General features: G+C 44.5%; 1 protein-coding gene across 3 annotated transcripts in view; it reads left to right on the top strand.

The window, feature by feature from the left end:
* Positions 1–13,879: 13,879 nt before the first annotated feature.
* The window catches only part of LOC135549808 (receptor-type tyrosine-protein phosphatase U-like), a 291,896-nt gene continuing 288,432 nt past the window's right edge, over positions 13,880–17,343 (top strand). For all 3 annotated transcript variants that reach the window (XM_064980123.1, XM_064980124.1, XM_064980125.1), the window contains exon 1: positions 13,880–14,049. In XM_064980123.1, the coding sequence (XP_064836195.1) occupies positions 13,977–14,049 (73 nt within the window). In that variant the 5' untranslated portion in view covers positions 13,880–13,976. The remainder of the gene's footprint in view (positions 14,050–17,343) is intronic.

Here is a 17,343-nt window from a genome sequence, read left to right on the forward strand (position 1 = left end):
GTTGGTTGGTGGTTTGGTTTGGTGGTTGGGAGTGCATTAGTCATGTTCTGTGGAGGAGATCCAAAGGAGGAGGTGGATCGGCCACACCCTCTAAAAGCCCCCTTCCAACATCACCAGGCAAGCTCTATCCTGGAACCCGCTAGGCTCCTCAAACTGAACTCTGGACCTCAAATCCAGTTCCACTGTGTTTTTGAATTGTTCCCCTCTAATCAGGGACTGATTTATACCTGGGACACACCACCTCTCAAACTTTTACAGATGCACAATTGAGAGTATTCTGTCGGGCTGTGTCACAGCCTGGTACCGCAACTGCACTGCCCACAACTGCAAGGCTCTCCAGAGGGTGATGAGTTCTGCACAACGCATCAACGGGGACAAACTACCTGCCCTCCAGGACACCTACAGCACCCGATGTCACAGGATGGCCTAAAAGGTCATCAAGGACAACAACCACCCGAGCCACTACCTGTTCACCCTGCTATCATACAGAAGGCGAGGTCAGTACAGGTGCATCAAAGCTGGGACCGAGAGACTGAAAAACAACTATCTCAAGGCCTTCAGACTGATAAACCATCACTAACACAGATAGGCTGATACCTACATACAGACTTGAAATCATTGGCCACTTTAATAAATGGATCACTAATCACTTCAATAATGTCACTTGAATAATATTTACATATCTTGCATTACTCATCTCATGCATATGCTGTATTTCATACCATCTATTGCGTCTTGCCTATGCCGCTCGGTCATCACTCATCCATATATTTATATGAATATATTCTTATTCTATCCCTTAGTTAGATTTGTGTGTATTAGGTAGTTGTTGTGGAATTGTTAAATTACTTGTTAGATATTACTGCACTGTCGGAACTAGAAGCACAAGCATTTCGCTACACTTGCAATAACATCTGCTAACCATGTGTATGTGACCAATACAATTTGATTTGATTTGAGGTGGGTCCAATTAATTATCTGGTAGAACAGTAAACCAGGGCCTATGAGGGCCGGAGCCTGCTGGTTTTATGCTCTACCTGACAATTAATTGCACCCACCTGGTTTCCCTGGTCTAAATCAGTCCCTGATTAAGGGGAACAATGAAAAAATGCAGTGGCACTGGCTTCGAGGTCCAGAGTTGAGTTTGAGGGGCTAACTTTATGTCAAAGTCACTGAAGCTGGATACTTATATCCCCCTCACTATCTATAAGCATCAGTTGTCAGAGCAGCTTACCGATAACTGCACCTGTACACAGCTCATCTGTAAATAGCCCACCCAACTACCTCATCCCCATATTCTTTTTTTTCTCTTTTGCACCCCAGTATCTCTACTTGCACATCATCATCTGCACATCTATTACTCCAGTGTTATTGCTACATTTGAATTATTTCGCCACTATGGCCTATTTACTGCCTTACCTCCCTAATCTTACTATATTTGCACACACTATATAGATTTTCATATTGTGTTATTGACTGTACATTTGTTTATCCCATGTGTAACTCTGTGTTGTTGTTTTTGTCACACTGCTTTGCTTTCTCTTGGCCAGGTCGCAGCTGTAAATGAGAACTTGTTCTCAACTGGCCTACCTGGTTAAATAAAGGTGAAAAAAAATGCTCCTAAACAAAGAAAGTAAATCATGTCATTATTTTACCACCAGAGAGCAGTAAAGGTCTATTTCATTGCAGGTTGCTGTTTGTCATAGAGGGACAATATTAATATGAGATGAAAGGTGAGTTGCAGGTTTCTGTTTGTCATAGAGGGACAATATTAATATGAGATGAAAGGTGAGTTGCTAATGAGTCCAGGAAGCCAAGATAGAGTTCTGTTAGACAACTAGAGCTCCGTGAGAATTTCACAGTGATGGGGGCTGACGTTTTGATCAAGAGAGACCTTTAGAACATATGCACATTTTCTCTAACACTAAACATACAAATATGTATTTTACAGTTATAAGGAGTGTGAAATCTTAGTTAGTCATTTTATAATTGGATTATACTATATTTAAAAAGCATAAGTCATTTCAAGCTTTATTCATACAGTTTTGTTGAATAGGAAATACATCATATCAAATATCTCATGTTTTTATCATATTTGTACTGTGGACTTGAGCTTGTGTCATCAAATTGTCTACACCTCAGCATTGTATAACCATTTTTTTTAACCAGAAATGTGAGATTTGAGCCTTTCTTGGAGTATGCAGCATTACTAGTTATAGTTTATGGCCCTCTCATGAGAAATCATTCATTTTGAGGTTTACGTGGATTACATTTAGTTACATTTAACTGGTTTTAATGGAGACAGCACGAATAGAGTGTCTGGACTCTGCCATGGCACACAGACACACACACCCCGTTAATCTCCATGTCTCTGTCACCCCCACTGTTCTGTGTGGTTTAGTCCCTCCTGTCATGGAATGTATCCCTGAAGGGTGTGTGGCTTCTCGCTGTGCATTGCTGACATGGCACCTGGGTCCCGCTGGTTATTATATGAGATGTCTTCCTTGCTCTGAACTGTCAGAGTGTCTGAGGGGTGGGCAGGGGAGAGGATCTGGTGTCATGTAGGCAAGAGAATGCTGGCCAAACCTCCCGTTTTGCGTGCGTGAGCGTTGCAAAATAAATGTACACATACAATCCTATCAACCAAACAGCTTGTGCGCGTCAACGGGCATCTGCATCGCCAGGCACAAAAAATGTTTGACGCGTGATGCATTGCATGTCCCTCCTCTCCCATCTACTCATTGTTTTTTATGAGCATATAACCGTGTGGGTGATTTGAAAGACGAAAGAGGTCCACACTCCAGTCCAGTTGGTGGCGGTAATGCACCTTAAAGTTGGTTTCCAATCGCAATATAAAATCTACAGATGATGAAGAATAAGAAAGATGTTAGAGAAGAGATTAATCAGAGAAAACTAACTGCGGGTTATGAGTCAACCGCCACATCACTAAAGAGGAGCCAGACCTGTTTGTGCCTTCTAGCTATAGGAGTTATAGGGGAGAGTGGGGTAAGTTGAGCGGTTTTTGACATTCAGCATCACTCCGTCAGGGGGAATATAGTATTCTTTCTAAGAAGGATATATACATATATTTCAGGATGTTGTGTATCCCTGGAAATAATCAGAAATCATGTAAACATTACTGTTTTGAAAACATAGCTTGTTCAAAAAAAGTGGTGTCTTGGCACAACTTATCCCACATTTCCATAGTGAATGAAATATTACCACTACCTTTCTTCCCAAACACAATTCAACACAACACTTTTTTTGTATTTTAATCAATTGAATAATCTTTTGACATAGGCTTAACATCTAATAAACTCTTTGCACTTTTTTGTTTACACAACAATAGGCCAGGCCCTGTTGTTATCTCATATCCCAGCGATAATGCAATGCATGATGCCTGGTAACAAAACACTTCAATTTGCTAAACTTATCAATGGCTCAACCATTGGCTCACCTTATGCCATGGTGATTGGCTCAATTGACCACTAGGCGAATATTTTGACTATATTAGACCACACAGATACAAGGATACATTTTCATACTAGGTTTCAGACCTCATATTGAAGCTTATCGAGACCCCACTATCATCCTCGTGCCCAAGACAGGGAAAGTAACTGAACTAAATGACTACTGACCCTGAGCACTAGCTTTCGTCATCATGAAGTGCTTCGAGAGTCTAGTCAAAGACAACTTCACCTCCTCCCTCCCCGACACACTCAACCCTCTCCAATTCGCCTACCACCCTGACAGATCCACCTGGACAAACGTAGAGCATATGTGAGGATGCTGTTCTTCGATTATAGCTCTGCCTTCAATACCATAGTGCCATCTAAGATCACCTCAAAGCTCAGGGCCCTGGGACTGAACTCCTCCCTGGGCAACTGAGTCCTGGACTTTCTTACAGGTAGGCAACATTACCTCTTCTTCACTGATTTTAAATACAGGGGCCCCACATGTGTGAGTCCTCAGTCCCCTCCTGTACTCCCTTTATACCCATGACTGCATAGCCTTACACAGTCACAACTCCATCATCGCTGACAACACGACGAGACAGCCTACAGGGAGGAGGTAGGCACTCTGACGGCATATTGCCAGGTAAACAAACTCACCCTCAATGTAAAAAGAACAAAGGACCTGATTGTGTACTTCAGGAGGAACCAGGCTGGGCATGCCCCCATCCTCATCAATAAAGAGGACCACAGAGGAGACGGTCGAAAACTTCAAGTTCCTCGGCGTATACATCTCAGAGGAGCTGAAATGGTCAAACCACACGGATACCATGGTGAAGAAGGCACGTCAGTGACTCTTCAGCCTCAGGAAGCTGAAGAAATTTGGCCTCGGGCCCCGAGGTCCCTCACAGTGTAATATAGGAGCACCATCGAGAGCATACTGTCGGGCTGCAGCACAGCCTGTTATGGCAACTCAACCACCACGGACCGCAAGGTGCTACAAGGGGTAGTACACTCACTCGAACGCACCATTGGGTGCACACTGCCTGCCCTCCAGGACATCAAGTGTCGCAGGAAGGCCAAGAAGATCACCAGGGACCCTAGCCATCCGAGCCATGGCCCGTTCTCCCTGTTCCCATCAGTATAGGAGCATCATGGCAAAACTGTGAGACTGGCCAGGAGCTTCTAATCCCTGACCATCTGGCTGCTGAATAGCCACCACTAGTCAGCTACCCCCCCCCCCACACACACACACACCATTGAAGTGGCAAGACAGGTGGGACTGGTGTGAATCAATCACAGAGGATCATGTCATGAGGTGTCTGGCAACAACGGCACCCCCACCTGTGTCAGGTGAGTTAGAGGTGTGTGTGTTAACTCTCCATTGTCTAGCGTTTCAGCAGGAGGATGATGCTAACGCTAAACTAGCAACGATGCGATTATTTAGAAAACACACACACACACACACACACACACACACACACACACACACACACACACACACACACACACACACACACACACACACACACACACACACACCTGTGTCAAGGTGATAAGATGTGGACAGGTGTATTACAGAGGTGTTTAATTGGTGTCTGGATAGTGTTACCTTTCCACGCAAGATCAAAAAGAGAAGAAAGACCTGTAATTGTAGTGTCCTTTTACAGCTTGGATGGTAGGTGAGTCTTTTCAGTGTTGTGGCTATTCAGAGGGTTCTGAAAACACGGTTGAAACTTTGTGAGTAATATAGATGGGTACATGTAATCTCTTCACTTCTGCAGTGGCTGGCTGCTAACACCTCCCTCTCTCTCTTATCCCTTATTTTCTCTCTCTCTCTTTCTTTTCTCTCTCTCTCCTTCTCCTGCTCTCTCTTTATTTCCACCTCTCTCTCTCTCTCTCTCTCTCTCTCCTTCTCCTGCTCTCTCTTTATTTCCACCTCTCTCTCTCTCTCTCTCTCTCTCTCTCTCTCTCTCTCTCTCTCTCCTTCTCCTGCTCTCTCTTTATTTCCACCTCTCTCTCTCTCTCTCTCTCTCCTTCTCCTGCTCTCTCTTTATTTCCACCTCTCTCTCTCTCTCTCTCTCTCTCTCTCTCTCTCCTCCTTCCCTGCTCTCTCTTTATTTCCACCTCTCTCTCTCTCTCTCTCTCTCTCTCTCTTCTCTCTCTCTCTCTCTCTCTCTCTCTCTCTCTCGCTCTCTCCTTCTCCTGCTCTCTCTTTATTTCCACCTCTCTCTCTCTCTCTCTCTCTCTCTCTCTCTCTCTCTCTCTGTCTCTCTCTCTCTCTCTCTCTCTCTCTCTCTCTCTCTCTCTCTCTCTCTCCTTCTCCTGCTCTCTCTTTATTTCCACCTCTCTCTCTCTCTCTCTCTCTCTCTCTCTCTCTCCCCTTCTCCTGCTCTCTCTTTATTTCCATCTCTCTCTCCCCTCTCTCTCTCTCTCTCTCTCTCTCTCTCTCTCTCCTGCTCTCTCTTTATTTCCACCTCTCTCTCTCTCTCTCTCTCTCTCTCTCTCTCTCCTCTCCTTCTGCTCTCTTTTATTTCCACCCCTCTCTCTCTCTCTCTCTCTCTCTCTCTCTCTCTCTCCTTCTCCTGCTCTCTCTTTATTTCCACTCTCTTTATTTCCACCTCTCTCTCTCTCTCTCTCTCTCTCTCTCTCTCTCTCCTTCTCCTGCTCTCTCTTTATTTCCACCTCTCTCTCTCTCTCTCTCTCTCTCTCTCTCTCTCTCTCCCCTTCTCCTGCTCTCTCTTTATTTCCATCTCTCTCTCTCCCTCTCTCTCTCTCTCTCTCTCTCTCTCTCTCCTGCTCTCTCTTTATTTCCACCTCTCTCTCTCTCTCTCTCTCTCTCTCTCTCTCTCTCTCTCCTTCTGCTCTCTCTTTATTTCCACCCCTCTCTCTCTCTCTCTCTCTCTCTCTCTCTTCTCCTGCTCTCTCTTTATTTCCACCTCTCTCTCTCTCTCTCTCTCTCTCTCTCTCTCTCTCCTTCTCCTGCTCTCTCTTTATTTCCACCTCTCTCTCTCTCTCTCTGTCTCTCTCTCTCTCTCTCTCTGTCTCTCTCTCTCTCTCTCTGTGCTGCTGGTGTGGGCTTGGCTCACACTGGTGCATGTATATAGCGGCCTGCTGAACTGCCTGGGGGACTTTGTTGTGGTTTTGTTGTTTATGTACAAAGGACGCAGGACGGGGGCTTGGTTCTAAATGTTAAAATTAAGTAAAGTTTGTGTTTTTAATTATGTAACTATTGGACTAAATCTCTCTCTCTTTCACTGTCTTTCTCTCTGTGTTATGTCATGTACGCTGTGTTAGTGACTGAGAGGAAATATATTCATGAACCACCTTTAAAACTATCTCAATGTCATGTATGTAAATTGCATAATATACAGTAAGTAAGGCTTAAAGTATGCTGAATAATATGTTTATTTTATATGTTGGCGTGCACAGAGAAGACAGTGGGGAGTAAGGCAATTACATATTCAGAGGATCATTTGCATTTTGTTTACTCTTAGATCATCTACTTTACTTTTAAATCCAACTTAATGCACATTTTAGTCAAATGAATCTCCATTTTTAAAAGCTTAACCTGGCTGTCTGTCAAATGCACCTCACAGTTAGGTGACACTCTCCGCAATCTGTTCCTCTCAGATGATGCAGGTGGGAAAATGTTTCTAAATTATTTTAAGCCAAAGGAAAAGATGATAGTACCTCATATCTCATTCTTAATTGGTGCTTCTCACCTTCCACAAGGATCAAGTTCAAACATGGTACACATCACACTTTTTAGCTGAGTCACTGTCATCAGAGTATGCATATTTTATCCAAGTTTATATGAAGCAACCAAGAATGAATCTAAAAGAGAGGTACTTTATGAGAAATCCTCTATTCATCCTTTGAGTAGACTCAGTGTTATGAAGAAAAGGGTACTTAAGCGGGTGAGACCATGCAGAGTGACCTTGTCGGCATGACTGCCAGAGCATGTGTGGTGGATGTGTGTGTGGTGGATGTGTGTGTGGTGGTGGATGTGTGTGTGGTGGATGTGTGTGTGGTGGTGGATGTGTGTGGTTGTGTGTGTGGTGGATGTGTGTGTGGTGGATGTGTGTGTGGTGGATGTGTGGTGGATGTGTATGTGGTTGATGTGGATGTGTGGTGGATGTGTGTGTGGTGGATGTGTGTGGTGGTGGTGGATGTGTGGTGGATGTGTGTGTGGTGGATGTGTGTGGTGGTGGTGGATGTGTGGTGGATGTGTGTGTGGTGGATGTGTGTGGTGGTGGTGGATGTGTGGTGGATGTGTGTGTGGTGGATGTGTGTGTGGTGGTGGATGTGTGTGGTTGTGTGTGTGGGGGATGTGTGTGTGGTGGATGTGTGTGTGGTGGTGGATGTGTGTGTGGTGGATGTGTGTGGTGGTGGTGGATGTGTGTGTGGTGGATGTGTGTGGTGGTGGTGGATGTGTGTGTGGTGGTGGATGTGTGTGTGGTGGATGTGTGTGGTGGTGGTGGATGTGTGTGTGGTGGATGTGTGTGGTGGTGGTGGATGTGTGTGTGTGTGTGTGTGTGGTGGTTGTGTGTGTGGTGGTTGTGTGTGGTGGTTGTGTGTGTGGTGGTTGTGTGTGTGGTTGTGTGTGTGTGGTGGTTGTGTGTGTGTGTGGTTGTGTGTGTGGTGGTTGTGTGTGTGGTGGTTGTGTGCGTGTGGAAGACAACAGATACCACCATGACAGCTGGCAACACCCTGGTTCCCCTTGCATGCCAGCCATGTCTTACTGTGTGTGTGTGTGTGTGTCATCCTGTCAACCCCTCTGTGCCAGCCATGTTGTCAGCCACAGGAGACACAGCTACCTCAGTCAGCAGGTGTGACTTCCCTGTTGGACTATGACAAAGAGAGAAAGAATGACAGGGAGGGAAGTAAGGAAGGAATGAGAGAGCGAGGAAAGGAAGGAGATGGGGAGAGAGGTCAGGTAAGGGAGGAGCGAAAGAAATATAGGGAGAGAAGGGGGGAAGGAAGAAGGGACGGAGAGAGGATGGGAAGGAGAGAGGGAGGGAGGGCAGAAGAGAGGGAGGGAGGGGAGGTAAGGGAGGGGAGAAAGAAGGATAGGAGGGAGGGAGGGTAGTGAAAGAGCAAGGGAGGGAGATGGATGGAGGGAGGTGAAGGAGCAGAGGTAAGAAGTGAGAGAATGAGGGAGATGGACAGAGGTGTGAACTCCAATAATTCTTAGAGAAAGAAGAGGAAGAAGTACAAGAAGGGGGTGAAGAGGAGCATCGGGATGAATGGAGGGAGGGAAAAGCTAGGGAGAAAGAGGGTGTGAGATGGACAGAGGTGGGAACTCCTAGCATCCTTCGAGGAGACAGGAGCATTCTTGTTTACACAGTCTGGTTTGATCTGTGAGAGATTGAGGGTTGGGTTGTTACCCTGCCTGTCATGCCGGCCCTATCTCTCCCCCCTCTTATCTTTCTCAAGTCTGTGTGTGTGTGACCTTAACCCTGACTGTCATGCTGACCCTTTCTCCTTCCCCTTATCTCTGTCTGAGACAGCAGGGTTAGGCTGAACTGTGAGAGAGACACCAGAGCTGTCTACGTCTCTGATCACCCTCAATCATCATTCTCTCCTAACCTCCTTTCTCATTTCTTTCTCTCCTTTTTTGTCTAAATGTTTTATTCTGTCACTGCTCCTCTGTCCTCAGATAATAGCTTGTTTTTCTAGACTTGGCAGGTTGTGGTTGGGTAGAGTTTAACCCCATGACCATATAACTCTATAACTATTTGTTGACTGAACTGATAAAACAGCATCTCCTCCATATTGATGCTCAAGCAGGAAAACCTTGTAGTTAGACTGAATGGCCTTGTAAAATGGGGGCCTTCTAGGAACCTGGTCTACCCCAATTCAAGTTGGGATATATACCAAGCTCACCACAGTTTCCTTTCACATACCAAAACTAATCTGACAAAAAATCCCAAAACAGGGGCTTATATTCACTTGGCCACTCCTTGGGTTATACCAATGTCAAATTGACAATTAAACACATAACTATTCAAATGTGAAAGACATATTCCATAGTCCTTCATTACATTGTACAATAATAGTCTAAGCAGAGACAATCATAATCAGAACCAGTTCATGAAGCGACCGCCACTTAATTCACTATTCACAGTCCACTCAGTCACTGAAGGCCACTATAACTAATGGAACTCGCCATTGCGCACATACAACTTTCTAAGGTAGCCTACCGGACACTTGACAAACTACGAGCTCCAAGGAATAAACGCAAATACAGTTGATGGAAATCATTTAAACTTCTACCTTATCAGTCTTGCGAACGTTTATCTGCACTATAAACATCGCGTCCACTCAGGAGAGGGAATGGTACATGAAATGCAACAATATATCGTACCAAACATGAAGCACAAATGTCTACAATCATGTAACAACTATGGATTTTAAGATGGGAAACAACATCAAACATTTTGAAAACGGAAACAAAGCGCTTTTGAAAACAATCAATTGAAATGGACTCAAAATGTCAGATGAATTTATTGGTGATAAGCAACAGGAGTCACGTCGTATGCTGCTCACAATAAATGTGTGTGTTTCTGCTTGTGAGGAGAGAGGGAGAAAAAGAGACTGGAAGTTTTTCACCAATTGATAACCACTATTGCAGCGCACTTAGAAAAGTAATGATAATGATTGATGAGGATTTCATAAGATATGCTCTCTTTCTCTCTCTCTCTCTCTCTCTCTCTCTCTCTCTCTCTCTCTCTCGCTCTCTCCTCTCTCTCTCTCTCTCTCTCTCTCTCTCTCTCTCTCTCTCTCTCTCTCTCTCTCTCTCTCTCGCCTCTCTCTCTTCTCTCTCTCTCTCTCGCCTCTCTCTCTCTCTCTCTCTCTCTCTCTCTCTCTCTCTCTCTCTCTCTCGCTCTCTCTCTCTCTCTCTCTCTCTCTCTCTCTCTCTCTCTCTCTCTCTCTGTCTCTCTCTCTGTCTCCCTCTCTCTCTCTCTCTCTCTCTGTCTCTGTCTCTCTCTCTCTCTCTCTCTCTGTCTCCCTCTCTGTCTCTGTCTCTGTCTCTCTCTCTCTCTCTGTCTCTCTCTCTCTCTCTCTCTCTCTCTCTGTGTCTCTGTCTCTGTCTCTGTCTCTCTGTGTCTCATTAGAATGCCAGAGATAAAGTGTTATCAGTCTTTAAAGAGGGATTTCCTATTTGAATAGGAAATTATAATTGAAATGTGTGTGCTTCTTGGAGGTTGGAGAGATAAGGCAAACACGCAGGGAGATAGGGATAGAAGTAGTGAGAACGAGGGGGAGTGAACGAGAGAGAAGGGGGAGATGGGTTGTAATAAACCGAGTGAAAGGGAAAGTATAGTTAATTTTCACAGGTTGGCATTGCGTGTGTGTGTGTGTGTGCGTGTGTGTGTGTGTGTGTGTGTGTGTGTGTGTCTGTGTTATTATAGCTAAACACTTGAATTACTTTCACACTTATAATAATTCATTTTAAATGTCACAGTTGTGTTTACTCACCGCTCCACTGATTTAGCACTCAATTAAACAGAAGTGTGTGAATACATGTCTGTGTATTGCAGGCTTAAAATATCTATGTATTCTCATCTACACACAGCGACTTTATTCCCCAATAAAACCCACTTTACAAACAAAATATTCTTGGGCACCAAAAATTCATTAGCCCAAGGGAGATGACTTACTTGACTGAAGCCCTTGGCCCCTGTAGGCCAATGTAGTACATACCTTCTCTAACATGCCCTCTCTCACAGGTCAACAAGCTGACAAACTTCCTCTTTCCCTCTCCAGATCCTAAGAAACAGAGCATGGCCGAACTGAGAGGAGAAGAGAGGAGGTGATCTGAGAGCTGAGGGTAGGTGCTCTGATCAGTATTGGGATCCACAGGGCTGTGGCCTGGTCTCCTGTTAAATCTAATCCTGATGCAGCCAGTCTCCAACACCTGGTAGTGCAGGGTTCATTCTCGGCTCTGCAGGTTTTTTTATCCTCCCCCCCCTGGGGCTCTGTGTAATTGCTTTGTGCTGATGAGAAGCAACAATGTTTAAAGTACCATCTTGTACTGCAATTACACCCATAAAAGTGAAGTGTGTGTGTGTGTGTGTGTGTGTGTGTGTGTGTGTGTGTGTGTGTGTGTGTGTGTGTGTGTGTGTCTCTGTGTGTGTGTGTGTGTCTCTGTGTGTGTGATTTGAAATAAAGAACTATCCTGCTTTTCTAAGGGAGGGAGAGATGTGGGTACTGGCCCTGGTTGATATTGTGCTCCTACCAGCTTAGTCCAGTCTGATACTGCCAAAGGTCAATGAGTAGCCATAAGCTCTTTATCCTCTAAGTCATAGGATGATGCACGTCATGTTTGAAAATGTACCATGTACAGACATTTACCTTATTCCTTCAGGCTGGAATAATATGGTCATGCATGTTTCCTGTGTGTGTGTCTGTGTGAGAGAGAGTGAAGGAGTTGTCCTTTGCGTGTGCATTTGTGTGTTTGTCTGAGCACATGTGTCGGTGTGTGTTTGTTGTCCTCTGTGTGTGTGTTTGTTGTCCCCTGTCTGTGTGTGTGTTTGTTGTCCTCTGTGTGTGTGTGTGTGCATGTCCTGGGTGGTACTGGTTGCCTGGGCACTGACAGCTTGCCGCTCCTGTGCTTATGAAAATAAATGCTGATGGGGGTTGAACTGACAGTGCTGCATGGGTCAGAGAGAAGAGAGATGGGGCTCTGGGCTGACTGGCTGACAGGCCGCCAACGCTATGCCTGGTTTGCATTGAGATGCATGACGACACCCCTGCTCGACCCAAACCCCCTCCCCCCCCCCACACCAACTACCAACTGCTGACGACAGTGTGTGTGTGGGTGTACAGGCACAGTTGCCTCACAGTCACTCTCTGCCATGTCCCCTATCAGTATTCCACTGCCACTACTGCTGATACTGCTTCCTTGTCTCCTCTGTCTGTCGCTCGCTGCACCTCACCTCGCCCCTCCTCGCCCTCAATCTTCTGCCTCTCTTCCCTGGACTGTATGTTACTGTACTCTCCTCCAAAAACCCTGATGAAAGCTAGATGCCGAAATGCGTTGAACAATAAAGAAAGCATATTTGACGTCCACTTTCATAGTCCTCCAAGAGTTGCTGAATATCCTTATATTGACTGTACTTTTCCACTGACAGACTCAGCTTTTTGCTCCTGGCTGTTTTTTCTCAAACATGCAGTAGCAGACACAAGGCAGAATGTTGTTGGTGGTTTGCCAGAAGCTTGTTTGGTCCATTTCGACAGATGTCAGTGTTAGATTTCAGATGCCAGATGCGCCTTTCCTGAAACATTATATGCCAGAATGCTACATGTTGCATTTTCAATACAGGGTCTTATATTGAATCCTGTGTTTTAGTGTCACATTGAATGTAATTGGTTTCCTAGTCCAAACAACCTTGATCTGGAGCTGTTATGACACACACACACGCACGCACTCACACACACACGCACACACAGACACACACACGCACGCACGCACACCCACGCGCACGCACGCACACACACACACACACACACAGCCTCTGACATCGTTCCTGGCAACACGCAGCGGTATAAATCCAATCTTTACGGTCGTAATAGGCATTCATCTAATGTGATTACTGTTCACAACGACACGGCATGTTTTTTCTTCTCCACAGTGTGAAACACACCATGACCTGATTCCATCCTTTGTTTTATCGACTAACTTTCTCAGGCAACTGGAGCTGATTGGAAAATTGACGTCGTGAAACAAAAAAACATTAATGGAACGACGCTTAATTGCATTGGGGGGCGATAAACTGAGGCAGAGTGAGACTCCTGCTGACCTGTTGTGCTGTGATGGTATTACCCACTGGGCACAGACGTCAACTACATTTCATTGAAGTTATGTGAAAGCAATGTTGATTCAACCAGTGTGTGCCCAGTGGGTAGTGACCACGGAGAAGTCTCCAAACCTTCCTCTTCTCCTCACATTCCTCCTGCTGTTCCCTTCCACCCACCACAGGCATCTGGAGTAGCCTCCCTCCCACACTCTGCTCCTCAGAAAAACACATGAAAGCACTACCGTACCTGCAGCTGTTTCTGTTGAGGTATACCTTAGGTATTGTAATTTGCATATATGCATACGAATTAGGCATGACACATCTGGATGGTTTTGTTATGCTTCAATGTAAAATGGTAATTATTATGATAAGATTCTCCACTCACACAAAAGTTGTGTTTAATTTGTTTGTAGAGAAAAACAAGTGTTTGGATATGATGGTGTCGCTGTAATACAAAGCAACCACATGGCTGCGCTATAGACCTGTATTTGACCACTTGATTGGTGGCGCAAAGTGAAGTAAGGGTTCTTTTTGAATTCTTTGCCCCCTACGTCAGCTATTGCAGCTCAAATTGCCAGTGTGTTTCGCATGGAGGGGGCACTCGCTTCAGGAAGGAAATCAGCCATCAATGGGATCGAGCAGACAACTTTGTTACAGTCCCGCCGGAGTCACTCATTACAAGGATTTCTGATAACGCGAGCTGGACTAAAACGTTAAAATGTATACCGGAGTGTTTCTACTGATGCTGGTCGTCGGGCTCTACGCTGATACTATGGACCAAGGGCCAACAGGTAAAGAAAACAACGTTTTTGTTTCTTGGGAGTCAAGCATTGCGCTGCTGCGCACCTGGGAAAGGACAGTTGGCTGGGCTGTCCGTGTCATTTGTGGCCACTGGGCACATTATTCTACGCTAATAAACATGTCGCCAAATAACGGGAAATTTCGAGTGCTATTAATCGAATTTGTTTTTATCCTTTTAAATGTTGTGAAAGGTGAACATAGCTGTTCTCATAATTTGGTCGGACGGTCGCGTCTTATTTCTGAACAGAACTTCCAAGAAAGTAGCATTGTTTTAGTTTTTGGAAATAACCTACTAGAATATCCAAGAATAACTGTTTTCAATCATTTCAAGTCTGTGACTTGTCGAAATATGCTACGTAGTGTCTTTTGAGGCTATGCGAATATTAGCAATGTTGAATAAGCTGTTGTCTGTTCGTCACAGGTTGCAGTGTCAAGTGTAAAAATATATATTTTTTACCGGTGGCACGTGCAGTGAAGAAGTGTAGGAAAGTGATGGCATACCAGGCAGTAAACCTCATATTTATCATTTCTCAGGTTGGAATGGTTTCCGTCTCAAGTTATTCTGACATGCAGGATAGAAAAAGAAAGTACAAAATAGAACATGTTTTTGTCATAATAATGAAGGTATTCGGACCAATCAATTAAATTGGAATATAAATGCTGTTGGGATATAAATGCTGTTATCGGTTGTTTGGGATTAAGCTACATCAAAGAGCTGAGAATGTTTCTGTTAATGGTCAATTCTAATAACAGTCATCAAGCCCGAACCTGCTGATAAAAATACATAAACCCCACGTTCCTTTATGGGCTGTGATTTGATTGATGGAAGCAAACTCTATTATTTAGCTCTGTCATACACATATACACAGCTTTCATTCTAATATCAAGTTTTAATGTTTGCACTCAATATTGTGAGTGTTCATTTCCTGTAAACACATTTGTTTTTTTCATTCAGGGCACATACCATGGTACAACAATGCTTTTTTTCAGCTTCACTGTCATGATACCTAATACATTCTCAATGTGTGTTTTTAATCCTGCGGGAGACAGCTCTGGGAGGCTTACAGCAGTGTTTTTTTGTGTGTGAACTATCTGTATTGTTTTCATTGTGGAATACACAGTAATTTTAGTTCCCAAGAAAGAATGTATTGAAAGGAAAAATCCCCTTTGGTGCCATTCCAGCTCAGCTAAACCTGAGTATTAGCAGTGACAGTGTTTAATAGCAAGGCAGGGGTGTGGCCATGTGTAGATTCACTTTACATGACATAGTATTAAGACCATGTAATAGTGTGTCTTTATACTAAAATAGTGGATTTGAAACCCAGACCCTGTGGGAGTTGTATGTTATAAATACTCTCCTACAGACAAGCCAAGCAGAACCTTTACTAGTTACTGTTATAGTATACTACATGTAACTGGGTGAACGCATTCTCACTCCCTCTATAGCAGTGTTTTCCCTAGATTTCTTCCCAGGTGGCTTCCAAAGCAACATCCTGGCACCAAAACTGTCAATAAAAACAGCCTCAGAGAAGAAGGGTTGGAGCATAGACTTGATCACATAACCTCACCCAACAACATTGCAAACTGAACCCCACTATTCTCTGTGGGCTGTAGCTGTACAGTAGGTGAAGCTGCCTGCCGCAGTGATCTGTTTATAGTAGATGTATACCTTACTGCTGAGGCAGTCTGTGTCTGATTGCGCTAACACACACGGGTCTGTTGCTCCAGGCTTTTCTTCTTGCTTTTCCAATATCTGGTTGAGCCTGAGCAAATCAAATTGTATTGTGACATACACGTGTTTAGCAGATGTTATTGCGGGTGTAGCAAAATGCTTGTGTTTCTAGCTCCAACAGTGCAATTATATCTAACAAGTAATATCTAACAACACACAACCTAAAGTAAAGGAATGGAATTAAGACTATAGAAATATTTGGACGAGCAATGTCAGAGTGGCATAGACTAAGATACAGTAGAATAGTATAGAATACAGTATATCCATATGAGTTGACTAATGGAAAATATGTAACATTATTAAAGTGGCCAGTGATTTCAAGTCTATGTATATAGGGCAGCAGCTTCTAATGTGCTAGTGATGGCTATTTAACAGTCTGATGGCCTTGAGATTAGGGATGCACGATATATCAGTGAACATATGGCAGGGTAACCTAGTGGTTAGAGTATTGGACTAGTAACCGAAAGGTTGCACGTTCAAATCCCAGAGCTGACAAGGTACAAATCTGTCATTCTGCCCCTGAACAGGCAGTTAACCCACTGTTCCTAGGCCGTCATTGAAAATAAGAATTTGTTCTTTAACTGACTTGCCTAGTTAAATGAAGGTACAATTTAAATTAAATATCGGAATTGGCTGATATGAGCTAAAAATGCCAACATCGGTATCAGCTGATGTCTAGTTTAACACCCGATGTGCAAAACCGATGTCAAAGCTGACGTTCATACCTATATAATGAAGGTACATGATGTAATGACGGCACGTAAAATTTTGCGCTATGCGGGCAACACAGCATTCCTAAACTAGCCCACAATGTCTGTTGTGTGGATCCAGCAGTCAACAAGTCAAGCAGTCATTTGAAAGAGTAACAAAATTTCAGCGAGACAACTCAAAGACGAAATACATTAAAGCCAAGATAATGTAATTCATTGCCGTTGACAATCAACCGTACTCTGTCGTGGGTGATGTTGGCTTTCTCTGACTGGTCAAGCACCGGTTAACACTACTACTACTGTGACATCAGGTGCTGTAGGTGTCCTGGAGGGCAGGTAGTTTGCCCCCGGTGATGCATTGGGCAGACCGCACTACCCTCTGGAGAGCCCTGCAGTTGCGGGCGTTACAGTTGCCATACCAGGCGGTGATACAGTCCAACAGGATTCTCTCAATTGTGCATCTGTATAAGTTTGTGAGGGTTTTAGGTGCCAAGCCAAATTTCTTCAACCTCCGGACTTTGAAGAGGTGCTGTTGTGCCTTCTTCACCACAATGTCTGTTTGGGTGGACCATTTCAGTTTGTCAGTGATGCGTACGCAGAGGAACTTGAAGCTTTCCACCTTCTCCACTGCAGTCCCATCGATGTGAATAGGGAAGGTGCTCCCTCTGCTGTTTCCTGAAGTCCAAGATGACGTTGGGTGAGAGGTTATTTTCCTGGCACCACACTTCCAGGGCCCTCACCTCCTCCCCGTAGGCTGTCTCGTCATTGTTGGTAATCAGGCCTACTACTGTTGTCGTCTGCATTCTTGATGATTCAGTTGGAGGCATGCCTTGCCACGCAGC

The sequence above is a fragment of the Oncorhynchus masou genome, chromosome 12, assembly GCF_036934945.1.
Source record: "Oncorhynchus masou masou isolate Uvic2021 chromosome 12, UVic_Omas_1.1, whole genome shotgun sequence".
NCBI classification, from domain to species: Eukaryota; Metazoa; Chordata; class Actinopteri; order Salmoniformes; family Salmonidae; genus Oncorhynchus; species Oncorhynchus masou.